This window comes from Staurois parvus, unplaced genomic scaffold (genome assembly GCF_062004578.1).
Source record: "Staurois parvus isolate SC_StPar_1 unplaced genomic scaffold, SC_StPar_1.0 ptg000090l, whole genome shotgun sequence".
Lineage (NCBI taxonomy): Eukaryota > Metazoa > Chordata > Amphibia > Anura > Ranidae > Staurois > Staurois parvus.
Genome location: NW_028317886.1, coordinates 2,657,869 through 2,683,732, shown reverse-complemented (window position 1 = coordinate 2,683,732; position 25,864 = coordinate 2,657,869). Strand labels below are relative to the sequence as shown.

The 25,864-nt window shown below is 39.9% G+C and overlaps 1 protein-coding gene across 2 annotated transcripts in view; it reads left to right on the top strand.

Moving 5' to 3' along the window:
• The window catches only part of TLL1 (tolloid like 1), a 197,041-nt gene that overhangs the window by 97,327 nt on the left and 73,850 nt on the right, over nt 1–25,864 (top strand). For both annotated transcript variants that reach the window (XM_089670356.1, XM_089670357.1), the window contains exons 3-7: nt 965–1,045; nt 1,186–1,338; nt 19,803–19,920; nt 22,962–23,140; nt 25,491–25,596. In XM_089670356.1, the coding sequence (XP_089526482.1) occupies nt 965–1,045; nt 1,186–1,338; nt 19,803–19,920; nt 22,962–23,140; nt 25,491–25,596 (637 nt within the window). The remainder of the gene's footprint in view (nt 1–964; nt 1,046–1,185; nt 1,339–19,802; nt 19,921–22,961; nt 23,141–25,490; nt 25,597–25,864) is intronic.

Here is a 25,864-nt window from a genome sequence, read left to right as displayed (position 1 = left end):
ACAGGTAGATAGTAATATATAACATTGGTTTACAAGGCATTGCTTAGTATTGCTACATGTTATCTCTGGTCACTGCTTTTAACAAAATTACAGGATTGTACTGTGACTGCTGGCATACATTTTTGCCTTTGGAAGGGCTGAGAGCAGAAAGAGAGGTCTCCAAAATGTAAAGAAACTACTCACAACTTCTGGATTACTTTATGATAATGAGCAAAGCTTGTTATTTTATAACTGTTGTCCCCTGGCTCTTGGCTAGGTAAATGGATAACAGTGCGCTAAATGTACTGGATGTTTATTATGACCCATTTTCTTTGAACAAGGCTTTTGATTTATTGCACTTGTACAGTAAACATTTTCCTCTTTCTTTTTTTCCCACCCCCTTTGATCATTAGCCCTTTTCAGCTTGTATCTGAGGCTCTGAGCTATTGATTATAAAGCTACACAGGAGAGCCTCTGAGATCCGATTACAACCCACCAGTGCTTGATAGCTGTGCTGTTCTAGTGTGATTAAAGGATGTGGTTTCTCAGATCCATTTCAAACCCAATAAAGGTTTTGAAAAAATGTTACTACGCTGCATTTTTGGGTGTTCTTTTTTTAGAAGGTGTAATTGCTTCTAGTTGGAAAAATTTCATTACCAGAAGATGAAAACAGTCAGCGGTATGCAATCTAGATGAAAGCAAAGCATCTGACTGCCAATCAATATGGCACAAAAGATGTGAAGGTCACACAGAGCAGAGACACTTTAGATAATAATTTGGTGATGTCATTGTCATGACTTGTCTGAAGAAGGGAAAAAAAGATCTTGGCATAGGCCCTGGAATTTAGATGAAAATGACTTCAGTTGAATGTGCTTTCCAAAGTCAGATGCAAACTTACTTCCTTATAAATTGGTAACATTGTTGGTGATCTTGTACTTGACCTGGCAGGGACAACACTCATGATTTTCTTTATTCCATTTTCAAGGTGGCCTTGAAGAGCATGATCTATCAAAAAAAAGAGGCGCACTCTATCAGCTTATAGAGAGGATAAGAAGATTTGGCTCTGGTATTTGAACTACTTATATATGCCTTTTAGATCACTGCAGTGGCATTTTTAAAGCTGCATAAATAGTGTCATTCACTATCATTTTATTAGGTTCTTGACCCGTGACAATAGATATAATAGTACTTTCCCTTTCAATGTAGGTTATGAGCGCTCTAATGCAACTAGTGAAAAGGTAGATCCAAAATCCTCAGGGAGAAGTGAGAAGAGACGAATTCCCAGAGCTGCTACATCACGCGCTGAAAGGATATGGCCTGGGGGAGTCATTCCATATGTTATTGGAGGCAACTTCACTGGTAAGATGCATTCCTGTATTACCACTCAGGAACTACACTACAGTGTTTTCTTTTTTTTGCGTGTAAACTTGTGCAACTAACTAGCTTCTGCAATGAGTGTCACCAATCTGATATTAAGCTCAGCCCATGAGGTCTTGGCTCTTCTGCCAGAGAAGAGTCTAGCGCTGCAGGCCTGGGCTACAGATTATACACCAATTCCTATAGGGCTCAAAGAAACAGTAAGCAGGGGATAAATAATAACCTTGACCCATGTTGTCTTGGTGTTGGAGCAGCGGTGTTTGTAAGAGAAGGTTTATACTGATTTAAGTTTGAAATGCCCTGTGAGTAAATGTTACAGAATAAGAAATATTAGCTGAAATATTAGTTGAAGCCAGAAAACTTCTGTTACAGTCAGTTAGTTTTCATCGGACTTGTTTTGACTGCCTGGTCTATTTCACTGCCAATAAAATGCTGTCATTTTGATACATATGGAAAACCCACTTTTTATGTGTGTCTTTCTTTGTGTATAATAAAAGTTGTAAAGTTATTATAGAATAAATGAAAATACAAATAGCCATCAAATTGAACCTTCCACAAACCTAATTAATTTTGGTTCAAAGGAAAGCAAGAGAACACCCCCTGAGTAATGATTCCCAATTTTACTCTTTAGGTTGAAAAACAATCTTAAAAAAAGCGGTTGGATCAATATCCTGGATCAAAATATTACCGTACTGTCTGTAGTAGTAGCTTTAAATTTGGAAACCACTAGTCATAAAAAAATCTTCCAAATCTGCTTTAAATTCCATTATTATCTCATGTGTTTGAAAAGCTAAAACACTCTTATCATAAATAACCTCTTTAAAATCTTGTTCCCTCTAGATACCACTGACATTCCATGAGAAAAAAAAATCTGGCAAATGTTTATACTGACTGTTGATATAAAAATACATATTATTTGATCATCTTTAAATCTCTTTTTCCCAAACTGAACCTGCCAAGTTTTCGAATCTCATTTTAAGTGAGACCCCCCTTTTTCTGCTAGATTGGTTGCTTGTCTTTGGCACTTCTCCAAAACTGTTGATATCCTTTGAACAGTGTGGCACCCAAAACTTTTGTTAATTTTCAAGATTTATCCTTTCTAATGATTTTTGCAAGGACAGTTCTATACTTCTGCATCTTTCATTGGCTCTTTTATGCATCACTATGATAACCAATAATTTCACTATGAAAATGGACAGTAAAATCCACAATGATGGACCATTTGGCGTGAGGATAACCACATTTTTTGGGACACGGGGTATATGAAGGACAGAGATGGCCAGAATAACATCAGTTATGAACAGTTAATTTTATAAATGAACGTTTCAGATATGCACTCTCAACTGTTAGACTCAACTGTCATGTTAGAAATGCACTGGTATTATTATTATTATTATTGTTATTATTATATAGGATTTATATAGTGCCAACAGTTTGCCCAGCGCTTTTCAATATAAAGGGAGACAATAAAACAACAATACAGTTCAATACAAGAGGGTTAGGAGGGCCCTGCTCCTGGGAGCTTACAATCTGACAGGGAGGGGCTGGTGGTACAAAAGTTCATAGTTGTGGGAGATTAATTTATAGGAGGAATAAAACATTCTGTTATTAGCTGAAGGCAGGATACACTTCCCTGAAGAGATAGGTTTTCAGAAATCGCCTAAAAGTGGGCAGAGTAGGCGATAGTCCGATAGATTCGGGCAGAGAGTTCCAGAGGATGGGGGGGCTCTGGAAAAGTCATGGAGATGAGCATGGGAGGAGGAGACAAGGGAGCTAGAGAGCAGGAAGTCGTGGGAGGAGTGGAGAGGATGGTTTGGGAGATATTTGTAGACAAGATTTGTGATGTAATTTGGGGCAGAGTTATAAATGGCTTTATATGTTATTGTTAATGTTTTGAATTTTATCCGTTGGGCAATGGGAAGCCAGTGGAGGTATTGGCAGAGAGGGGTGGCAGATATGGAATGGTTAGTAAGGTGGATGAGTCTGACAGCAGCATCCATGATAGACTGAAGAGGGGATAGCCTGCGATGAGGCTAATGAGGAGGGAGTTAGAATAGTCAAGGCGAGAGATAACCACGGAGTGAATAAGTTGCTTAGTGGTTTCAGAGGTTAAAAAGGGGTGTATCCTAGAGATGTGAAGTCTACAAGATTTGGACAGTGATTGGATTTGGGGCTGAAAGGACAGATGGGAGTCTAGGATTACACCTAGCACCCTGGCATGAGGGAAGGGACTGATGGTTGTATTATTGATCTTGATGGAGAAGTCAGGGGAGATGGGAACGGGCTGGAGGGAATAGTATGAGTTCCGTTTTGGAAAGATTTAGTTTGAGGAAGTGGAGTGATATCCATGCTGATATGTCACTTAGTAGGTTAGTAATGCGAGAGGAGACTGAAGGGGCGAGGTAAGAAGTAGAAAGATAAATTTGTGTGTCATCAGCATAGAAATGGTACTTAAAGCCATGGGAGCTTATCAAGTGACCAAGGGAGGAAGTGTAGATGGAGAAGAGAAGGGGTCCAAGGGCAGAACCTTGAGGGACCCCTACAGAAAGAGGAAGTGGAAAGGAGGAGACAGAGTTATAGGTAACGCTGAAGGAGCGTTTGGATGGGTAGGAGGAGAACCAGTAGTCTTAGAGGCCAAGAGAGTGGAGTTTTTTGAGGAGGAGGGTATGGTCAACAGTATCAAAAGCCGCAGATAGGTCAGATAGTAAGAGTATGGATTAGTGGCCATTGTTTTTAGCAGTTAGTAAATTATTAGTGAGTTTTAGTAGGGCAGTTGCAGTGGAGTGGAGTGAGCGAAAACCAGACTGTAAAGGGTCAAGAAGGTTGTCATTGAGGTAGGAGCTGAGGCGATTGTAGACTAAGTGTTCTAAGAGTTTAGAGGTAAATGGCAGCAGGGAGATGAGGCTTAAGTTGTTCAGGTTGGTGGGGTCCAGCGAGGGCTTTTTAAGTATGGGAGTGATCTGTGCATGCTGTAGAGGGGCTCGGAAGGCACCATTAGAGAGGGAGAGATTGAAGATGTGAGTGAGTGAGCATAGAACAGAAGAAAAGGGTGACTGTAGTAGTTGAGAGAGGACAGGATCCAGGGGGCACGTAAAGAGACAGGCTTTTGAGAAAACTTTAGTGACCTTTTCAGTAGTAGCAAGGTCAAAAGAGGAAAGTGTTGAGGGAGGTTTAGTATAAGGTATGCTAAGTGAGATAGATGTCTATGTAGCAGAGATGAATTGCATCAATCTTGTTTTTGAAATGATTTGCAATCTCGTAAGCAGTGAGTGAGTTACTGGGTGGAGGTGGAGGTGGAGAAAGTAGAGAGTTGAAAATAGAGAAGAGACGATGAGGACTGGATGACAAGCTATTAATAAGAGTGACAAAGTAGGCTTGTTTGGCAGCATGGAGGGAGGAATTGTATGTTAAGAAAGCAGATTTATATATTGCGAATACTTGCCCATATTTGGTTTTATGCCACAATCGCTCCTGTGCATGACTATGATTTGATTATGATTAAGAATATGATTAAGATTTCTGGTGTCATCAGTCTGCCACAGTTATAATGGTCGGGGCCTGATACTTTGTGTAGTTAGAGGAGTAAGTGAGTCTAGTGTGGATGAAAGTGAACTGTTGTAGACAGCAGTGACCAGGTCAGGGCAGGACAGGGGAGAGATTTTGTCATAGAGGCGGTCAGTTGCAGAGTGGGAAAGAGAAGGGTTTAAGTTGTGAAGGTTTCTGCGGATAGTTGTTTGCTGCTTGAAAGGATAAGTGATTGAAGATGAGGACATTGTGAAGGTGATGATATGATCAGAGAGAGGAAAGGGGGTGTTTGTGAGGTTGTAGGGAGTGCAAAGATGGGAGAAGACAAGGTCTAATGTATTCCCATCAGAGTGAGTGGAGGACTGTGTCCATTGTGTTAAGGCAAAAGATGAGATTAGGTTGAAGAGTTGGGATGCCACATTAATGCGGATGCTAAAATCTCGAAGAATGATAGTGGGTATTTCTGAGGAGAGAAACTAGGGTAGCCAAGCAGAGAAATCATCAAGAAAGTGTGACTCCGTTCCAGGAGGCCGGTAGATCATGACAATCCTCAGAGAAATGGGAGAAAACAGCCAAATGCAGTGAGTCTCGAAAGAAGAAAGGGATAGAGAGGGAGGGTTAGGGAGGACTTGAAAGGTGCTCAGTGGGGATAGAAGCAAACCAACTCCGTCTCCTTTCCGACCACTGGGTCTGGGTGAGTGGGTCCAGAGAAGGCCTCCATAGGAAAGTGCTGCAGGAGAAGCAGAATCTGATGCTGGAAGTCAGGTTTATGTAATTGCTAGTAGGTTAAGGGAGTGGGAGACAAAAAGGTCATGGACAGAGGTGAGCTTATTACAGACAGATCGGGCCTTCCAGAGTACACATGATAAAGGGATGGTGTTTTTTTCGGAGCATGGGGATTGAGATTAAATTGAATGGATTGCAGCTATTCCTGGAGGAAGGAGGGTGTCTGGTGTAAGGGTAAGATACTGGAAGACCAGGGTTTAGGGAGATATCCCCAGAGGGTAGGAGAAGAAGGAGGGTGAGGGAAGTAAGATGAGAGTGGGATGTATACGAATGCACATGCCATCCTGTCCTGGTGTTTGGGTCAGCAGGTGTGTAAAGTATTAGCAGGAGGTGATGAGAGCAGTAATAGGGAGATGGTAGAAGTGAGGGTGATATGTATAAGCCTTGGGGTAAAGAAATTAGATTTTTAGAACAGAGGATAGTAATATAAAAAGAAGGTGTAGAGGAAGCATATTAAAAGGTACATGGAGTGAGAATCAAATTTATAGGAGATGTTTCCCAGGGTGTTTTTGCTTGCAGTCCATCCAGCATGCAGTAGAGTTATTTGTTGTATCTTTCTGCTGCTTTAGTTATCCTGCTTTAGTTAAATTGCTGTGTTTAACTGCTGTTTTGCACTCCAGCAGAAAATGCACTCACGCAGGACAGTGCCCCATCTGTGACTGTACCCCCCCATCTGTGATCACCCATATCAGCTGGTCTAAATTTATAGGGAGATGATCAGATGAGCAATTCTTCTCCGCCCCAATTAGGAACTGATAAGGATCACATGAATTTGGGGGGAGGTTGGTCAAAACCAGACCAGCCACAGACACAGGCCAAAGTCATAAAAGATGATTGATTCTTTGATCACAGAAAGGCAACGGAGGTGAGAATCAATCACCACAAACAGACAAAAAGATATAGGACTAATTATCCTGAGTTTTGCAGAAAGTCAGTGCATAGCAGGGAGACAGTTTAAGGTGGAGATCACACAACAGCATTTACCCCACGTTTGCAGAGAGTCAGTGCATAGCAAGGAGACAGTTTAAGGTGGAGATCGCACAGCAGCATTTACCCAAAGTTTGCAGAAAGTCAGTACGTAGCAAGGAGACAGTTTAAGGTGGAGATCACCCAGCAGCATTTGCCCTAAGTTTTCAGAAAGTCAGTGCTTAGCAAGGAGACAGTTTAAGGTGGAGATCACACAGCAGCATACAGCTACAATCTTGATTTAGTATTTCTAGTTTCTGAGGGTTCTGGGGTGTTTGAATTGTGTTTTTTGTAGCCTTCTTACTCATTTTTTACTTAGGGTGATATTATATAACAAGTGATGAAAGTAGACACATAGGGCACCACATCCCCCAATATTATATCAAAAACACAAAGGTAAAGAAACTGGTAATTTTAAGCTGCTCATACTCTCAGGAAGAAACATACGACTGAAACATAATATTAAAAAATGATTCCATTTATTTAATTTGCAAAGGTAAAATATGCCCCTAAAAGCATGCTAAATATTTGTAATAGCATTTTCACAAGAAAAAGAAAGGTAAAACCTAATGGTTAGACACCTCATATTAGACCCCAACCCTGTGGATTTATCTACAACTAGTCCAGTGATTGCCAACATATAATCACTGAGGTGCTAGTGATAAAAACAAAATTTATTGGAACGTTTCCCATGTACTGTATATCAATGCATAAAAACAAAACAATTAAAAAATGATATATTGCAAATACATTTGCAGAGGTAGCACCATGTGATATAGAACAGGGAGCAAACAGAGAGCCCAGCATCATATATGGATGAGAAGAACAGCAGACAACTGTGAGCCCCAGATTATGGACTATGAACAGGCATGTGCATCTATATACAGAGATGATCCAATACTGTAATATATCTTTGGGGTATAATATTACATTGAATTTACACACAATACATGGAAAGTGCCAAGAAAAACTAAACCCATCCCCCCCAAAAAAACAACCCAACCCCCCCCCCCAAAAAAAAAAAAAACAGAAAAAAGGGGAGTGTGGCAAACGCTGAATGGAATATTTAGCTGTGCTCATGTTACATCAAAGAGAGCTGTTACATTGAAATATAAATGTGTATATATATATATATATATATATATATATATATATATATACACACACCCATATATATATTTATATACTATATTGCCAAAAGTATTGGGGCACCTACCTTTACAGGCACACAAATTGTAATGACATCCCTGTCTTAGTCCGTAGGGTTCAGTATTGAGTTGGCCTACCCTTTGCAACTATAACAGAGTCAACTCTTCTGGGCTGTCCACAAGGTTTAGGAATGCGTGTGGGAATGTTTAACCATTCTTCCAGAAGCGTATTTCTGAGGTCTGATCTCGGACAAGAAGGCCTGGCTTGCAGTCTCCAGTCTAATTCATCCCAAAGGTGTTCTATTGGGTTGTGGTCAGGACTCTGTGCAGGCCAGTCAATTTCCTCCACCCCAAACTCACTCATCCATGTCCTTATAGACCTTGCTTTGTGCACTGGTGCGCAGTCATGTTTTAACAGGAAGGGGCCATCCCCAAACTGTTCCCACAAAGTTGGGAGCATGAAATTGACCAAAATATCTTGGTATGCTGACGCTTTAAGAGTTCCCTTCATAAGAACTAAGAGGTCAAGCCCAACCCCTGAAACAATCCCACACCATAATCCCCTCTCCACCAAACTTTACACTTGGCAAAATGTAGTCAGGCAAGTACAGTTCTCCTGGTAAGCGCCAAATCCAGATATGTCCATTGGATTGACAGACAGAGAAGCGTGATTTGTCACTCCAGAGTCCAGTGGCGGCGTGCTTTAACCTTCCTGGCGGTATGATTATTTCCGATTTTTGGTGCTGAAAGCAGTACCATTTTTTTGCATGGAAATATGTAGTTTTTTATTGTAGGCTGTAATTTTTAGGAATAACTCACTGAAATCTGTCCGAACAAGAGTCTAGTAAACATTCCGGATATGATAAAACTTGAAACACGAAATCATAAATTATAATTTAATTAATAATGATAAAAAATAATAATATAATAATAATAAATTTAATTCAATAATATAATCAAACCAAAAACACTGAAATTTGAAATACAGAGGCAAATTCGCACATCGCTGAGCAAAGTCGCAAAATCGTTTTCAGTGTCTGATGACGAATTTCCCCACGAATCATTATCACTCAATTCTGCAAGTGGTTCTGATTTACTACCGCTGTTCTCTAGCTGGTCTAAAACCACTTTTGACATAAAGGGACGCTTTTTGGACGCCATGGACTTTTCTAAGTTTCCAGGCAGAAAGAACAGTCAAAATGTAGGCAGGGCACAGGACAAAGCAGTAGGGACAAAATATATGTGAAATGCATTGAAACAGCAATGTTTTACTATATAATAATCATTTTTTAAAAATTTCAAATTTGCCGCCCGTACGCCCGTACGTCCCGACATCACAGGGACCGGAACACGGCAGCCGGATGCCGGTATCGACCGGAGGAGATGGCAAGGGATGCTGCAGGGGACACATTGTGGGAGCGAAGGACAAGGTAAGTGCTGCAGGGACTCCCTGAGCAACGCCGCATGGTAAGCCCGAGTGTAGCTCGGGGTTACCGCTCTTGGTACTGAAATTTTCTCCCGAGCTACACTCTGGAATACCGCCAGGGAGGTTAAACCACTGCATCCGAAGCTGTACATTGCACTTGGTGATGTAAGGCTTGGATTCAGCTGCTCGACCATGGAAACGCATTCCATACGCACTGTTGTGCTAATCTGAAGGTCACATGACGTTTGGAGGTCTTTAGCTATGGAGTTTGCAGACAGTTGTCGACTTCTGTGCACTGTGCGCTACAGCATTCGCTTTCAATTTGCTATAAGACCACTAACTGTTGACCATGGACCCATTCTTTCACAAATGTTTGTAGAAGCAGTCTGCATGCCTATGTGCTTGATTTTATACACCTGTGGCCATGGAGGTGATTGGAACACCTAAATCCTATGATTTGGAGGAATGTCCCAGTACTTTTGGCAATATAGTGTGTGTGTGTGTGTATGTATATATATATATATATATATATATATATATATATATATATATATACATATACAGAGCTCAAAATAATTAAAGGAACACTTTTTAATCAGAGTAGAGCAACAAGTCAATTAAATGCCTGGGATATTAATCTGGTCAGTTAAGTAGCAGAGGGGGTTGTTAATCAGTTTCAGCTGCTTTGGTGTTAATGCAGTTAACAACAGGTGCACTGGATGGGCAACAATAAGACAAACCCCAACACATTTTTTCCCCTACTCATCCTTTCTGACTGTTTTTCACTAGTTTTGCATTTGACTAGGGTCAGTGTCACTACTGGTAGCATGAGGCGATACCTGGAACCTACAGAGGTTGCACAGGCAGTCCTACTCCTCCGGATTGCACATCAATATGTGCCATTGCCAGAAGGTTTGCTGTGTCTCAAGAGCATGGAGAAGATTCCAGGAGACAAGCAGTTACTCTAGGAGAGCTGGACAGGGCTGTAGAAGGTCCTTAACCCTTCAGCAGGACCGGTAACTGCTCCTTTGTGCAAGGAGGAACAGGATGAGCACTGCCAGAGCCCTACAAAATGACCTCCAGCAGGCCACTGGTGTGAGTGTCTGTAACCAAACAGTCAGAAACAGACTTCATGAGGGTGGTCTGAGGGCCTGACATCCTCTAGTGAAACCTGTACTCACCTGCCGGCACCAAAGAGCTCATTTGGCATTTGCCATTGAACACCAGAATTAACAGTTGCGCCACTGGCGCCTTGTGCTTTTCATAGATGAGAGCAGGTTCACCATAAACACATGTGACAAACATAAATGGGTCTGGAGAAGCCGTGGAAAATGTTATACTGCCTATAACATCGTTCAGCATGACCGTTTTGGTGGTGGGTCAGTGATGGTCTGGGGAGGCATAACCATGGAGGAACACACAGACCTCTACAGGCTAGACAATGGCACCCTGATTGCCATTAGGTATCGGGATGAAATCCTTGGACCCATTGTCAGACCCTTGCTGGTGCAGTGGGTCCTGGGTTCCTCCTGGTGCACGACAGTGCCCAGCTTCATGTGGGGAGAGTATGCAAATATGCAGACAGTTCCTGGAGGATGAAGGAATTGATACCAACAAATGGCACCCACGTTCACCTGACCTAAATCTAATAGAACACCTCTGGGATATCATATTTAGGTTCATCTGATGCTGCCAGGTTGTACCTCAGACTGTCCAAGAGCTCAGTGATTCCCTGGTCCAGATATGGAAGGAAATACCCCAGGACACCATCCGTCGTCTCATTAGGAGCATTAGTATCATTTTGAGTTGCTGCAATGAAATCTCAACAACATAGACTAGTCTGCTGTATCATTCTATCACTTTGATTTTCGGGGTGACTTTGAATTCAGTCCTCTGTAGGTTGACTATGGGGCATCCTTACATTCCTAACACATTGTTTATACAAAAAAACTTATTCCTGCGCCAAAACTTTCCAAATAACACTCTAAATCTGCTGCTGTGCCAATCGTGAAAACACAAACAATATGAATATAAATAAACAGCGCAAATTTAGATGATTAATCAATATAGTAAAAAATATAAAATAGGTGCATAAATTAATCGTGTTTGTCCTTAATCTTTAAACAAAAACACCCAAAAGTCCATGTGCTGAAAACATAATTAAATTGTTAAAATAAAAGTGCAAACTTCTTTTCTTCAAAAAATACTTTCACCTTCCACCCGTGCACAAACCAACATCGAATACACTCACCAGAACTTGGTGAGTAAAGGACCTTTAAGGAATTTTTAGGGATCCTAAACCCTCTTTGGTGCCACGCTAGGGAAAATCTTCACCCTCCGAATAGACTCCACCATCCAACCAAAAGAAAAAAACTCACATAGCATAATATTGTCACACAATAGTAACTTTTTCCAAATGGAGATTAAGGCCACTCACATGTTAAACACTTGCTTAAAGGCATGTTTATTATGTATAATAGGCTTCAGTTCCAGCAAATATACAAACTTTTCCTTCTAGGAATCTCACATCCACAGTGGAACAAAGACAGGACTCCTCTTAGACCCAAACAGTGAACCAAGATGGCCGCTGGAACGCACCGCTCAGCGTGCGTTCCACTCACCGGAAATGACGTCAGGCGCATGGAGTGTGGACCGGAAATGCGTCAACGCGTTTCGCCCCTCCCATAGGGCGTTATCAAACTCCTAACACATTACCCAGTCCATATTAGTATATATATATATAGTATAGTATATATGTATTAGTATATATATCCAGCATGATATTTTCCCCATTGAGATCTGATGTGTTTTCAAAGTGTTCCTTTAATCTTTTTGAGTAGTGTACATATATATATATATATATATATATATATATATATATATATATATATACATACATACACATATAGTATATGTGATAAAAATTTGAAAAAGTTGACCGGACCACACGTTCCAATATGTCTAGATTTATCTATTGTCCCTCCCAACTCCTGGAAATTTGCCCCCACCCCCCTGTTCCTCATGGACCACATGATGACAGCTCCAACTGAGGCCCTACATGCAATCTATAGTGACATACTTACAAAACATTAAATGCAACATAAATCAAAATTAAAGCAAATAAAGTTGATACATGTCTAAGGGTACAATGGATAATCTAATAATCAATTTATTTTTGAAGTAGTCCCTATATTTCAAATTATAGAGACATAGTAATATACAGTATCTCACAGAAGTGAGTACACCCCTCACATTTTTGCAAATATTTTATTTTATTTTTTCATGTAACAACACTGAAGAAATGACACTTTGCTACAGTGTACAGCTTGTATAACAGTGTAAATTTGCTGTCCCCTCAACATAACTCAACACAGCCATTAATGTCTAAACTGCTGGCAACAAAAGTGAGTACACTCCTAAGTGAAAATGTCCAAATTGGGCCTAAAGTGTCAATATCTTGTGTGGCCACCATTATTTTCCAGCATACCTTAACCCTCTTGGGCATGGAGTTCACCAGAGCTTCACAGGTTGCCACTGGAGTCCTCTTCCACTCCTCCATGACAACATCACGGACCTGGTGGATGTTAGAGATCTTGCACTCCTCCACCTTCCATTTGAGGATGCCCCACAGATGCTCAATAGGGTTTAGGTCTGGGACATGCTTGGCCAGTCCATCACCTTTACCCTCAGCTTCTTTAGCAAGGCACTGGAGGTGTGTTTGGGGTTGTTATCATGTTGGAATACTGCCCTGCGGCCCAGTCTCCAAAGGGTGGGGATCATGCTCTGCTTCAGTATGTCACAGTACATGTTGGCATTCATGGTTCCCTCAATGAACTGTAGTTCCCCAGTGCTGGCAGCACTCATGCAGCCCCAGACCATGATAGTCCCACCACCATGCTTGACTGTAGGCAAGACACACTTGTCTTTGTACTCCTCACCTGGTTGCCGCCACACATGCTTGACACCATCTGAACCAAAAAAGTTTATCTTGATCTCATCAGATCACAGGACATGGCTCCAGTAATCCATTCCTTTAGTCTGCTTGTCTTCAGCAAACTGTTTGCGGGCTTTCTTGTGCATCATCTTTAGAAGAGACTTTCTTCTGGGATGACGGCCATGCAGACCAATTTGATGTAGTGTGCGGCATATAGTCTGAGCACTGACAGGCTGACCCCCCACCCCTTCAACCTCTGCAGCAATGCTAGCAGCACTCATACGTCTATTTCCCAAAGACAACCTCTGGATATGACGCTGAGCACGTGCACTCAACTTCTTTGGTCAACCATGGCGAGGCCTGTTCTGAGTGAAACCTGTCCTGTTAAACCACTGTATGGTCTTGGCCACTGTGCTGCAGCTCAGTTTCAGGGTCTTGGCAATCTTCTTATAGCATAGGACATCTTTTTGTAGAGCAACAATTCTTTTTTCAGATCCTCAGAGACTTCTTTGCCATGAGGTGCCATGTTAAACTTCCAGTGACCAGTATGAGAGAGTGAGAGCGATAACACCAAATGTAACACACCTGCTCCCCATTCACACCTAAGACCTTGTAACACTAATGAGTCACATGACACTGGGAGGGAAAATGGCTAATTGGGCCCAATTTGGACATTTTCACGTAGGGGTTTACTCACTTTTGTTGCTAGCGGTTTAGACATTAATGGCTGTGTGTTGAGTTATTTTGGGGGGACAGCAAATTTACACGGTTATACAAGCTGTACATTCACTACTTTAAATTGTAGCAAAGTGTAATTTCTTCAGTGTTGTCACATGAAAAGATATAATAAAATATTTACAAAAATGTGAGGGGTGTACTTACGTCTGTGAGATACTGTATATTGGTACTACAGAAAAGGCTTAAAGCTAATTTTCTCATGGGAGACCTGAAAATTTCACAGCCTGCAATGTGTAGTCCATTTTTTTTCTAATTGTAGGAGCTGCTTGCCAATGTCCCCCCCTCACCGAACCCATAACATGTTCCAGGGCAGAAAAATGTAATAGCTGAAGAATTAAAGCTATGGTATAAGCCTACGCTTCTACTCACTGTGGAAGTCATCTTGCCATTGTGAATTAAATAAATGTGGTCTTGCATTCTTTTCATTTTTTTCTCGCATAGAAACCACATTGCAAGAGCAATGCATGATGTATACCCACCAGTTGTTTTACAATCGATGTCAAAGCATGGGGTCAAATGCTTTCCATTTATTAGTTGTATACTCCTAAATCTGGAGGGTATCCATTCTGGTATATCTGTAAGATGACTTCTAATGATCGCGAAGATATCTCATCCATCTAAAAGTGATTTCTGGCTTCATCCCATATACATGGGAACATTCTAATATAATATGTTTTTAATATATTTATATATGTTCAGGGTGGGGGTTGGGGGGAATCTAATATGAGGTGCAGGGGTGTTGAAAGTTTTGAAAAAAACACTTGTCCAGGGACTAAATTGGGTTCCAATTTACTTGTCCCTCATGACAATCTGCTTGTCCAGATAAATAAAATACATTTTAACTAAAAAGGTATTTAAATCTGAGATTCTTTATGGTGACTTGAACGTTTAATATTTTTAACATTGCACTGTTTATCTCCTCCTCCCCTCCCTACCTGTCTCCAGCACCGCACTCGGGGACTAGCAGGGAGGGGAGAGACCTTGCAGTGTAATGAGCACTGATTGAGTGCTCATCAGGAAAGGAGAGTGTCGGGCTTATCCTTTATCCCTTTTGCTGCCAGACCGTTTTTGTGTTTTTTGCACACATTTAAAAAATAATTTTAGGTCTGAAGATGACACAAAACCCCCAAATATTATATATTTTCTGAAAGCAGGCACCCTATAGAATAAAATAGTGGTGGTTCAAATTTTTTATGTCGCACAATATTACCGATATTACCACAAAATTTCAGTAAAAAATACACTTATGTTTATTTTAGAGCACAAAAAGCAATAAATACCCTATTTGCTTGTAAAGTATAAAAAACGAAGTTGCAGCGAGTAAGTAGATATCCAACATGTCAAACCTTAAATGTGTGCACACTCGTGAAATGGCGGCGAACTTCAGTACCCTATGTTTTCTATAGGTGACACTTTTAAAGGTCATCAGTGTAGTGTTAAGGAGGAGCTCTGGTGCTTGAATTATTGCTCTCATTCCGGGGTGCACGGCGATATATAACATGTGTATCGCAATCAACGTTTTCATGCGTAGGCACCCCAGTGTGTGCTTTTACGTTTGTATGTGTGTATATGTGAGGGTGGGAGGCCTCAATTTTTTATTTGAGGGGATATTATGTGCTTGGCTGTAACTTTAATTTTTTACAATTTACAATTCATCACACAGGGGACAATAAGTCCCCTATGTGAAGATTTTTGGTGACAGGTTCTCTTTATTGAGACATCCGGGGTCTAAAAGACATCGTAATGTCACTTCCGGGTCAGGCCAATGGCGGTGAATCGGTCCCGAGACCCCAGATGGGCAAGCGGAGCCCGGGAGACAGTGGGCGGGGGGCAGGTTCACACGGGGGGGAGGGCAGAGGCTGGCACTGTGGGCTGTGTGAAAGCATTCGGTCGGCAGTGCTGCCACCCAAATGCTTTCACCTGACAGGTGAGTCCTGCTCCTTGCCCACAGTAGGGCTAAGGGTTAAAAAAAACTACCTGCCCGGCATCCAGAACTGCATGTCCTGGTAGTCGGGCGATAAGAATTCAACATCCCTGAGGTGTCTAACCATTATGATTTACTTTTTTTTCTCATGTGCAAATGCTGTCACAAAGATGTGACATGGTTTTAGAGAGCTATTTTAACTTTTCAAATGGAGCAATTTTTTAATCTTATGTTGTACTTGTATGTTTCTTCCTGCGAGTATGAGCACTTTAAAAGTCCCAGTTTCTTTTCCCTTTGTGTTTATCATTTAGAGTGGCCTAAATAAAACCCCAATGAGTACGTGATTAAAATGGTATTTTCTCTGTGCTTGCTTACTTGCATGGATTCCACACGGTCAGTCTTAAACTCCTTAAAAGAAAAGTTTGAGATTTTTTTAAAATTACATTCACCTAGGTGGATGCAACATCGATTCGATGCTGCATCTGTCTGCCGCCTGCTCTAAGGCTGAGAAATGAGCAATCAGACACTGCTGATTGCTCAGTTCTCTCTACTGCTCTGAGCAGTCACCCTGTCTGCTCTGTCCTTCTAGCGCTCACTGGAGCGCTGGTCTGTGGAGGGGGTGGGAGTAGTTGGCTCCTGGGTGGATACCAAACATATGGTCTCGATCTTTCCCCAGCCTGGTCTGGATGAGTGACGTCAGCCAACAGCGGACTTTAGCCCACTGTCGGCTGAAAATGAGTCACAGGAGTACAGAATGAACTGCACTCCTGTGATCCACAGGACAAGTACAGCCAAATATCTCTTTTAACCCCCCTGGCGGTATTCCTGAGTGTAGCTCAGGGTAATGTTTCAGTACCACAAGCAGTAACCCACGAGGTAACACTCGGGAATACCATGCAGCGCTGCTCCGGGATCCTTCGATCACTTACCTTGTTCTGCGCTCCAGCGATGTCCCTCCTGCAGTGTCCCTGGCAATGTCCTCCGGCGGATGCCGGCATCTGTCTTCTGGGTTCCGTCCCCTGCGAGCGACGGGATGCACGGGGAACGGAACGGCCGGAAATTTGAAAATGACAAAAAGTGACATTCACTAAATACACTAAAATCGCATAGTAAAACATTACTGTATCAAGCCATTTCACATACATTCTGTCCCTAGTGCTTTGTCCTGTGCCCTGCCTACATTTTTACTGTTATTTCTGCCTGGATTCTGAGAAACGTCCATGGCATCCAAAAAGCGTCCCTTTTGGTCAAAATCGGTTTTAGACCAGCTAGAGAACAGGGATAGTAAATTAGAACTACTTGCAGAATTGAGTGATAATGAATTGTGGGGAAATTCGTCATCAGACACTGAAAATGATTTTGCGACTTTGCTCAGTGATGTGCGAACTTGGCGCTATATTTTAAATTTCAGTGTTTTTGGTTTGATTATATTATTGAATTAAATCTATTAATATATTATTATTTTTTATAATTATTTATTAAATTGTAATTTATGATTTCGTGTTTCAAATTGTAACTGGGGATGTTTACTAGACTCTTGTTCGGACAGATTTCAGTGAGTTATTCTTAAAAATTACAGGCCTACAATAAAAAAAATACATATTTCCATGCAAAAAAATGTACCGCTTTGAGCACAGAAATATGGACATAATCAGACCGCTAGAGAGGTTAAGCAATGTCTATCACACAATGGGGTTGATTTACTAAAGGCAAATACACTGTGCACTGCAATTGCACTTCAGGTGCACTTGGAATGCACTGCAAGTGCACTTTCAGTGCAGTTGCTCTAGATCTGAGGGGAACATGCAAGGTAAATAAAAAAAAATTATTGCTTGCACGTAATTGGATGAAAGAAATCAGCAGAGCTTTGCCTCATTTCAGAGCTTCCCCTCAGATATAAAGCAACTTCACTTGCAGTGCACAGTATATTTACCTTTAGTAAATCAACCCCAATGTGTAACCTTCCAAAAGTATTTACCACTGATACTTTATTGAGACAGTTTTTTAAAATCTCTAATATGTCAAAAGCCGTGTCTATTAAGAGCAATTTGTTAAAAATTTCATACATGTTAGCAGCATATGTAGTTTTAATCACCTCTTTACTCATACTACGCCCACCATATGCCCAAAAGCCTTTGCTATATTTTCCCAGATTCCAATTTCACCTCTCCAGCATTCACATAATTCTTTCCCTCTGCATAACCTACCCATTAAAGTGCAGCCTGACTTTAACATAGATTCTGTAGCTTATTAAAATATCAGAATTAACTTCTCTTATTGAATTCAAAAAGCTACTAATGTTTTTCTTATGTGACATCTGAAATCTTGGTGGCTCTAATTGTGTGTATGTCTGCTAATACTCTTAAATAATTTTGATGTGATGATGTGTACTGTAACCACCAGAGGTCTTTCCATCAATCTGTATATCTGATCTTTAAATTGATCCTATATAGTGATCTTTAAATAAAGAAAACTCAGGACCAGTTTGGCTACTGTTGAACTACAACACATGAAGTTATTTCTTCACTATCGGCCAAACAAGCATAACTATTAAGGTGGGCCAATGCAAGATTAGCTGAGTCTTTCTGAAACTCAAATTCTTTCTCCCCTTACCTTTCCACTGTCCTTGGCTGGTGCCTGTTAAAAAGGTACCTTTTAAACTGTTAATGTTGCTCATTAAGATACAGGACAGTGGCTTCCAGATACCCAGGCACACCGTCAAATGCCTGTGCAAAAGAAGTACTCTGGACACACACTATTAAAGTGTTAGTAAACGCACAACAGTAAAATCAGTCTGTATATGCAGTAAAGCATGCTTGTTATGCTTACTGTGGAACCTAAGGGGTTAACCCTCTGCATTGTGTAAAAAGGATGTTTGATCCTCACTTCTCTGATCTTCCCGTTCTTCCAGTGTCTCCCAAATATCTCCTGATAGAACAGAGGCTAGGGGCAAGCTGCACATGCTCAGTTTGGTGTGTTTGATCCTGTCTTCTCTGCTCCTCCTCTTGTTCAAAGTTTCACATCTTGTCTCCTAATAAGAAAGACTGAACCAAAGCCATTCTAGTTTAGTGTGCATTGCTAGGGAGGTTTTGTTTTCCTGGGAGAGTGCATGTGGTCAGCACAGGGCCAATCAGCACTGTCCAGGCAGAGGTAAGGGGGTTTGTATCTTCCTAGAGCAGAAAGAAAACTCCTCCTACAAGCTTTTACCAGTGCTCTGCTGAACACTGATAGAAGTCACAAGACTGCTCTAACGGCTGATGAGAAAAGGTATTTAGCAGTTTATATGTACTAAAATAATTGCACTTCCATGTTGTGGGACAGATATGTACTGTGGGAGACCAGATATAGTGAATGCAGGGTCCTGGGTTAGTAACACTTTAAGCTACTATATATTTCATCATACACTGACACAGTTATAAATGCACATGCACTCATGATATATGTAATAAAATGAGCACTTAAACTTTACCTATGCCTAAATGATGGCCTGCATCTGGACTGGTTTTATTATGTTGTAATTTTAAGAATTTTAACTTCCTCTTAACGTCCAAAAACTGTAAAACTGCATTATGGTACCTTTTTAATTATAAATTAGAATTATTGTGTCGTTCGTTCAATTAATCACCATTTCTGTACCTGGTAAGTTTAAAAACAGTTCCAGGCATATGATATAGGACATCTATGCCTGTAGCCACATTGAAGATTAAAAGGAAATCTATTCTGGTCTCATTAATCCTATACTGATTTCAGCCTCTTTACACACGTGGTGAACATTAAACTGCATGGTAATCCACACTGGTGGTGATGACAATTCAGTCACATAATTCTAATCACTAAAAAAAACAGGAATATGAGAAGTTGTAAAAATAGTGAATGATGAAAAAAACTGTACATTTTTTTAAGATGGTTATAGTGCCAGTTACTGGTGATTATTTTTCATGCAACAGCCCAACATATTTAAAATTGTTGCATTTTCTTTCTCACGTGCATTTCTTCTAGGCAGCCAGAGGGCTATGTTCAAGCAGGCCATGAGACACTGGGAGAAACATACTTGTGTGACATTTATAGAGCGCACTGATGAGGAGAGCTACATTGTGTTTACATATAGGCCTTGTGGGTAAGTATTTCTGGTTTACTACCTTGTCAGGTTATGTTTTCAGTTACTTTATGTCTCTGGGTATATTAAGAAGAACAATGTGTTTTAAAGGTACTGTAATCATTTAGGATCTATGCACACTAGCGGTTTTTTAAGCTCCTAGAAGCTATTATCAGCAAATATTTTTCTGCTCCTAGAAGATAAATAGTGTTATCATTTGTGTCCATGCACACTACTTTAGGCTATTAGCATTTTTTGAGCTTCAGCGTCTAGGAGCAAAAATAAAATTGTTTTTGTAGAGTTGTTTAAGTGTTTTTTCAGCAGAAAAAAATGCTAAATGCTCCTAAACGCTACTAAAATGCTCTAACGGCTTTTTTCTAGCTTTCCTTTTTTAAATTCTACATGTACTGTAAAAATGCTAATAAAACGCTAATGCTCCTAAACATTTCTGAGCGGTACTAAAATGCTACTATAACCAGCATTTTTTAGCCAGTGTTTTTTCCCAGCTTAAAAAAATGCTAGTGTGCATGGAGCCTTAAGGTTTTATGAGCATAGTTTTGCCAATATGTGTTTTTACTTCAGAATCAAATGGCATTTTGATTTATTACATTGCACAGTGAAAGAACCAAACACTTATGCAACAGTAAAAAAGAGAGTAGAGTAGAGTAACATTATGTACATCAGCCATGCATGCTCGTAAAATACGAGTGTGAATGTAGGATTTTTTCTTATTGTAGCGCCTTTAAAAACATATATATGTGAATTTGAACAATGGAGTTATCATTTATTACACTGATGACAATGAATTTAAAGTGGTACTAAAGCCTTGTTTTTTTTTTTAATAACAAACATGTCATACTTACCTGCTCTGTGCAATGGTCTCCTCTTCTCGGATTCCCCGCCGGCGCTACTTCCTTCCTGTCAGGTTCCCCCAGAGCAAGCAGCTTGCTATGGGGGCACCCGAGCAAGTGTGTTCCCAAGCCGCTTCTCTTCTTGTTAATTCACAAACAGAGCCGTGGCTCGGTCCTGCTCCCTTCCTCTCCTGATTGGCTGACTTGCTCCCACTCCTGCCTTAGAGTCCCTGGAGAACGGGGCTCTTGTGGACATTGCTGGAAGAAGAGGAGGCGCTGGTAAGTGTTGGGGGGCTGTTACACACAGAAGGAGTTCTACCTTCATGCATAGAATGCATGAAAGTAAAAAATGTTGAACCTTTAGAATCACTTTAAAGTCCCAAATTTTAAATGATAAAAAAGGGAGTACAGATACAAAGTTCGCAGCACATTTTGTGGTATATCAATAACCGCTTCCTTTTAGCATTGCAGGCATTGTACTTTGGAACACCTTTTCCTTTCCCCTTAAATGAATAAACATGTAGATAAAAATGTTTTTGATCATTATCAGTAAATTCCAGTGCCATGATAGTATGCATTACAAGGTATTTTTAGGAGCCTGGGCAGTAAATCTCACCCTAGATGTACAAAGATATAATCTCCATTTAGCATGCACTAACCTTAACTCACCTCTTGTAAACATTTGGGCATATGATTTTCTGATATGAATAGGTTTTCAGTGATGTGAGAGACAATTAACAGGTAAAACAAATTGTTCCTGTTACTCTTTGTTCCCCAAGCGGAAGCACTTGAGTTTGGCAGGGACAGTTTAATGTAACATTTGTTTTGCCAAATGGTAGTAGAAGATAGACTTTTATTATTTCAAAACTATTAATATATAAAATATTCCTTAAGATGAATGGAGTGTTTATCTAGTAATTTATATCTGGTTCATAGCCGAATAATTTTTCAGGGGATCTTCAATGCTTAGTCCCAGGCCAAACAACAGAGAAACTTTTTGTAGCATTTTTCAGTGCTTCCATTCTTCTTTAAATGCGTTGTGGTGCACTAAAGGACTGGGGCATTGGATGCCAATAAAAATTCATTGCAACAAATCACAACCTACATACAGTGTGTGGTTGTACTTTACATAGAACACATATTCATGTGAATGTAGCCTTAGCGATGACAGGTCTGCCTATTGTAAACAATTTGAACATAATAAAATTAGTTACAATGTGTACAGTAACAATGCCTACAAAAATGGCTGCCTACTATCCGGTACAAAATTGTGAACAGGAATGCCTGCAAAACTATTATTGTGACTAGATTGCTTTTATTCAAATCATACACAAGAAATGTGCACAATGGCAGACTCTGGTAGCCATTCTGATAGAATCTGCAACTGGATTGTATGCAGTAATTGTGAATCATAAGATAAGTGCAAACTGTAAGGTTGAATCCAACAAATGGGCACTATCAAACAGGGTAGCATTTCACAGATACACTTTATTTTATAAAGAATTGTAAAAATCAATGATTCAAAATAGGAACCTAAACTGCCACAAATTTGCAACTCAGTGTTAAAAAGAACAAAGTACTATCATCATAGGAAATAATTTGTCACAACAATTTTCAAACATAGCCGAAGGGCCTAGAAAGTTGTCTGTCTTAGGTACGTGATAGCTCTTAGTGCCCTGTTAACATTAAGAACACTACATAAATGTCTTTAAATCTAACTGAAATATACACACTGAATTGTCTGAATATATTAACACTACTCCAGGCCCTTCCCATGATATCCTTCCATTTTGATGTTTGATGGACTGTTTATTTCACCATGAATTACAAATAAAGCACTTAGAAAATCATTTTAGGAATGTATCATCTACTGTATGTCTGAACTAGATGTGAAATAAAAATTTTAGAGGAAATCTGTCAAGGATACAATTAAACATTTGCACTAAAGATAAATAATAAGATGTCACCATGCTAAACCGTATTTTTAGTAAAAATCAATACATTGTGCAGTGTTCTCAGAATGGTTGTTGCTATGATACGATGGAGATCTGTGAGTGTAACAGATGTGACATATAATAAATGATTCAAGTGTTTCTTCTATTAATAAACTTAACTCCTTTACTGTTTGAAATGCCTGCAAAGAGGTTAATAATTAAGTGGGAACCTGTGACCGCTTCTAGGTGTTATGGCTGTGCTTCATTTATTCAACAGGTGTTGCTCTTACGTGGGACGAAGAGGAAATGGCCCCCAGGCAATATCAATTGGCAAAAACTGTGATAAATTTGGCATTGTAGTCCATGAGCTGGGTCATGTGATTGGCTTTTGGCATGAGCACACTCGACCGGATCGAGATGATCATGTGACAATCATCAGGGAAAATATACAACCGGGTATCTATTTTCTTATTATGGTTTTATAAATATATTACTAGTAACAAATGGCATTTGAACTATTAAGCTACAGCAATTCAATTGTGTTCACAGAAGTCGAAAAACTCAAACATCACTGAGGTCCCATGAAGGCATAACACACTTTGTTTTAAAAGGAATGATATTTAAAAATAGGTAGTTAACCACTTCAAGACCGGACACTTTTACCCCCTTCCTGACCAGGGCAATTTTCAGCTTTCAGCGCTATCACGCTTTGAATGACAATTGCGCGGTCATGCAACACTGTACCCAAATAATTTTTTTACCATTTTTTTGAGACAGATAAAGCTTTATTTTGGTGGTATTTATTCACCATTGGGATTTTTATTTTTTTTGCTATGTAAATGAAAAAGTCCAAAAATTTGGAAAAAAAGTTTTTTTTATAAAATTTTGCAAATAAATAATATTTCATCATAAATCTTTGCCAAAATTTATTCCGTTATCTTTTTAGTAAAAAAAAAAATCCAAATTAGTTTATAACAAAAATTATAATTTTTAAACATTTTTTTTAACATTTTTATTTAATTTTTTTATATTATTATTATTTTTTTTTTACATACTGTCACCCTAGCAGTACAGTGTCACCATGGTGACACTGTACTACTTGTGGGGGGTGATGAAGATTTTTTTTTTTTTTTTTTTTTTACACTGATTGCTTTTACACCCATATAGGATGTAAAAGCAATCATTTCTCTTTCTCTCTGTCTGCATTCTTGCACTCATTGAGAAGTACTGAGTGAGCTGTGATTGGTCACAGCTTGTCACATGGTACAAGCCTGTTGTGAATAGGCTTGTACCATGTGACCTCTGTGATCATTCACAGATTTCACACGTAGTAAGCAATGATGTCACAAGTGACATCTTGCTTACTACTTTGCATGTGATCACTGATTGGCCAATCAGTGATCACATGATTGGGACCTCGTACAGAGGTCCCGTCCGACGATCGGTGTTTCACTGTGTCCGGAGGACACAGCGGGCACCGGATCGCGGTGCTGCGCGCTCCCAGGGAGCGCGCACAAGCAGGGTGCAGGGAGGCCGTTTATAAACGGCCACTTGACCCTACACTGCCACCGTCTGGCCGTTTATATACAACGGCCGGTCGGGAAGTGGTTAAATGAAGAAACAGAAAAAGGAGTATTCAGTATCTTCACATTATAAAAAAAAATACAAACCTAGCATGAGACGTGTGATAAGTAATCTGTAACTGTACCACATGTATTTTTTACCTCTCACAGAGATCACATGACAATAACTTAATTTGCTTTTCCCACTAGAAGGATGGTACTATCTTTTGTTCAGGCAACAAACAGGGCATCATCTTTTTCCTGGACTACAATACAATTCACAAATGTCTGACACATGACAGTTCTTAGTGCAGCTTCTCACCTTACTACAGAACAATTTGGTCAATAGGGGTGAGCAGACTTAGGAAATGCTTTTACCTGTCTGCAGCAGATTGATGGCATCCCAACATAGGCAGTTTCAACTGGGGCTTTTACTAATAAAAAGTAGAGCTTTTATGAAACATTATACTGTTGCTGTATTTTGTGACTTGTCAAAAATTTACTGATACAGATTTCAAATCTGAAGAGCAAAGTTACAGATTGTCCACTTTAATGTTTTACTCTAATGAGAGAACATAACTCCAAAACTGGTATAGAGGCACTCACGGGTCTTGCAGATGAGATAAAGGTGATGAAATACAACAATATTTTTATTGTCAATGTTTCCAGGAAGCTCAATCCATCTTTCTCAAGACTGAGTCTTTTTCATCTACCTCCTCTGCAAGACCCATGGGTGCTCCTATACCATTTTTGGATTTATATGGATTTCTTTGTGGGTGAGCACCTGGGCATTCACTTCAAACATAGAGTGCCGTGGCTACCCTTGGAACTGTCTATTGAGAGAACATGATATTGGTCTCCACTAATTACTTTTTTGATTCTACTAATACTCTATAATGAAATAAGTGTTTTGATTGACACATTATGAATTTTTTGTTAAACTTTGACTCCCAGCTGCACCCTGATTTGCACAAAACCAGACAAGGGCTGTAGCTGTCATGGCAAACTAGCTGAAGCTGAGGTTTCACATGTGGGATTTCACACTTTTTAGAAACCTCAGTAAGACAGTAGACAGGTAAACTTGCCTAAGTGCAAAAAATAGACATGTGTGGATTTATCATCTAAAGTGACTCTGTCAACATATTTTTAGTTATGTCATTGCATTGTAGTTTCAGTCATTTAATATGTGTTGGTAACTGTGCACTTTAAATATTGCTTACATGCTAAGTGTCTTTAATTTCTAGGTCAGGAATATAACTTTCTGAAAATGGAGCCTGGGGAGGTGAACTCTCAGGGAGAGCCATATGATTTTGACAGCATCATGCACTATGCAAGGAACACCTTCTCAAGGTTGGAACCTCAGGTTATAATTTTTGTCTTTTAATTCACTTTTTCATATTTGATAATGAACTATCATTTGCTTAGTGATGTGGTATAGTGAAAATAAAGATAGATAGGTAATAAAAAAAGCATTTGCAGATCCACAATATTTTTCTTTTTACCATTTATGCCTGAACATTGAAACCAGTAATTTCAGCAATTCATTAAAAAAAATGGGTTAGATGGATTCAGGTGTTAAGTATGTTTAAAGTAAGTTTTTCTTCCTAATGTAGAGATT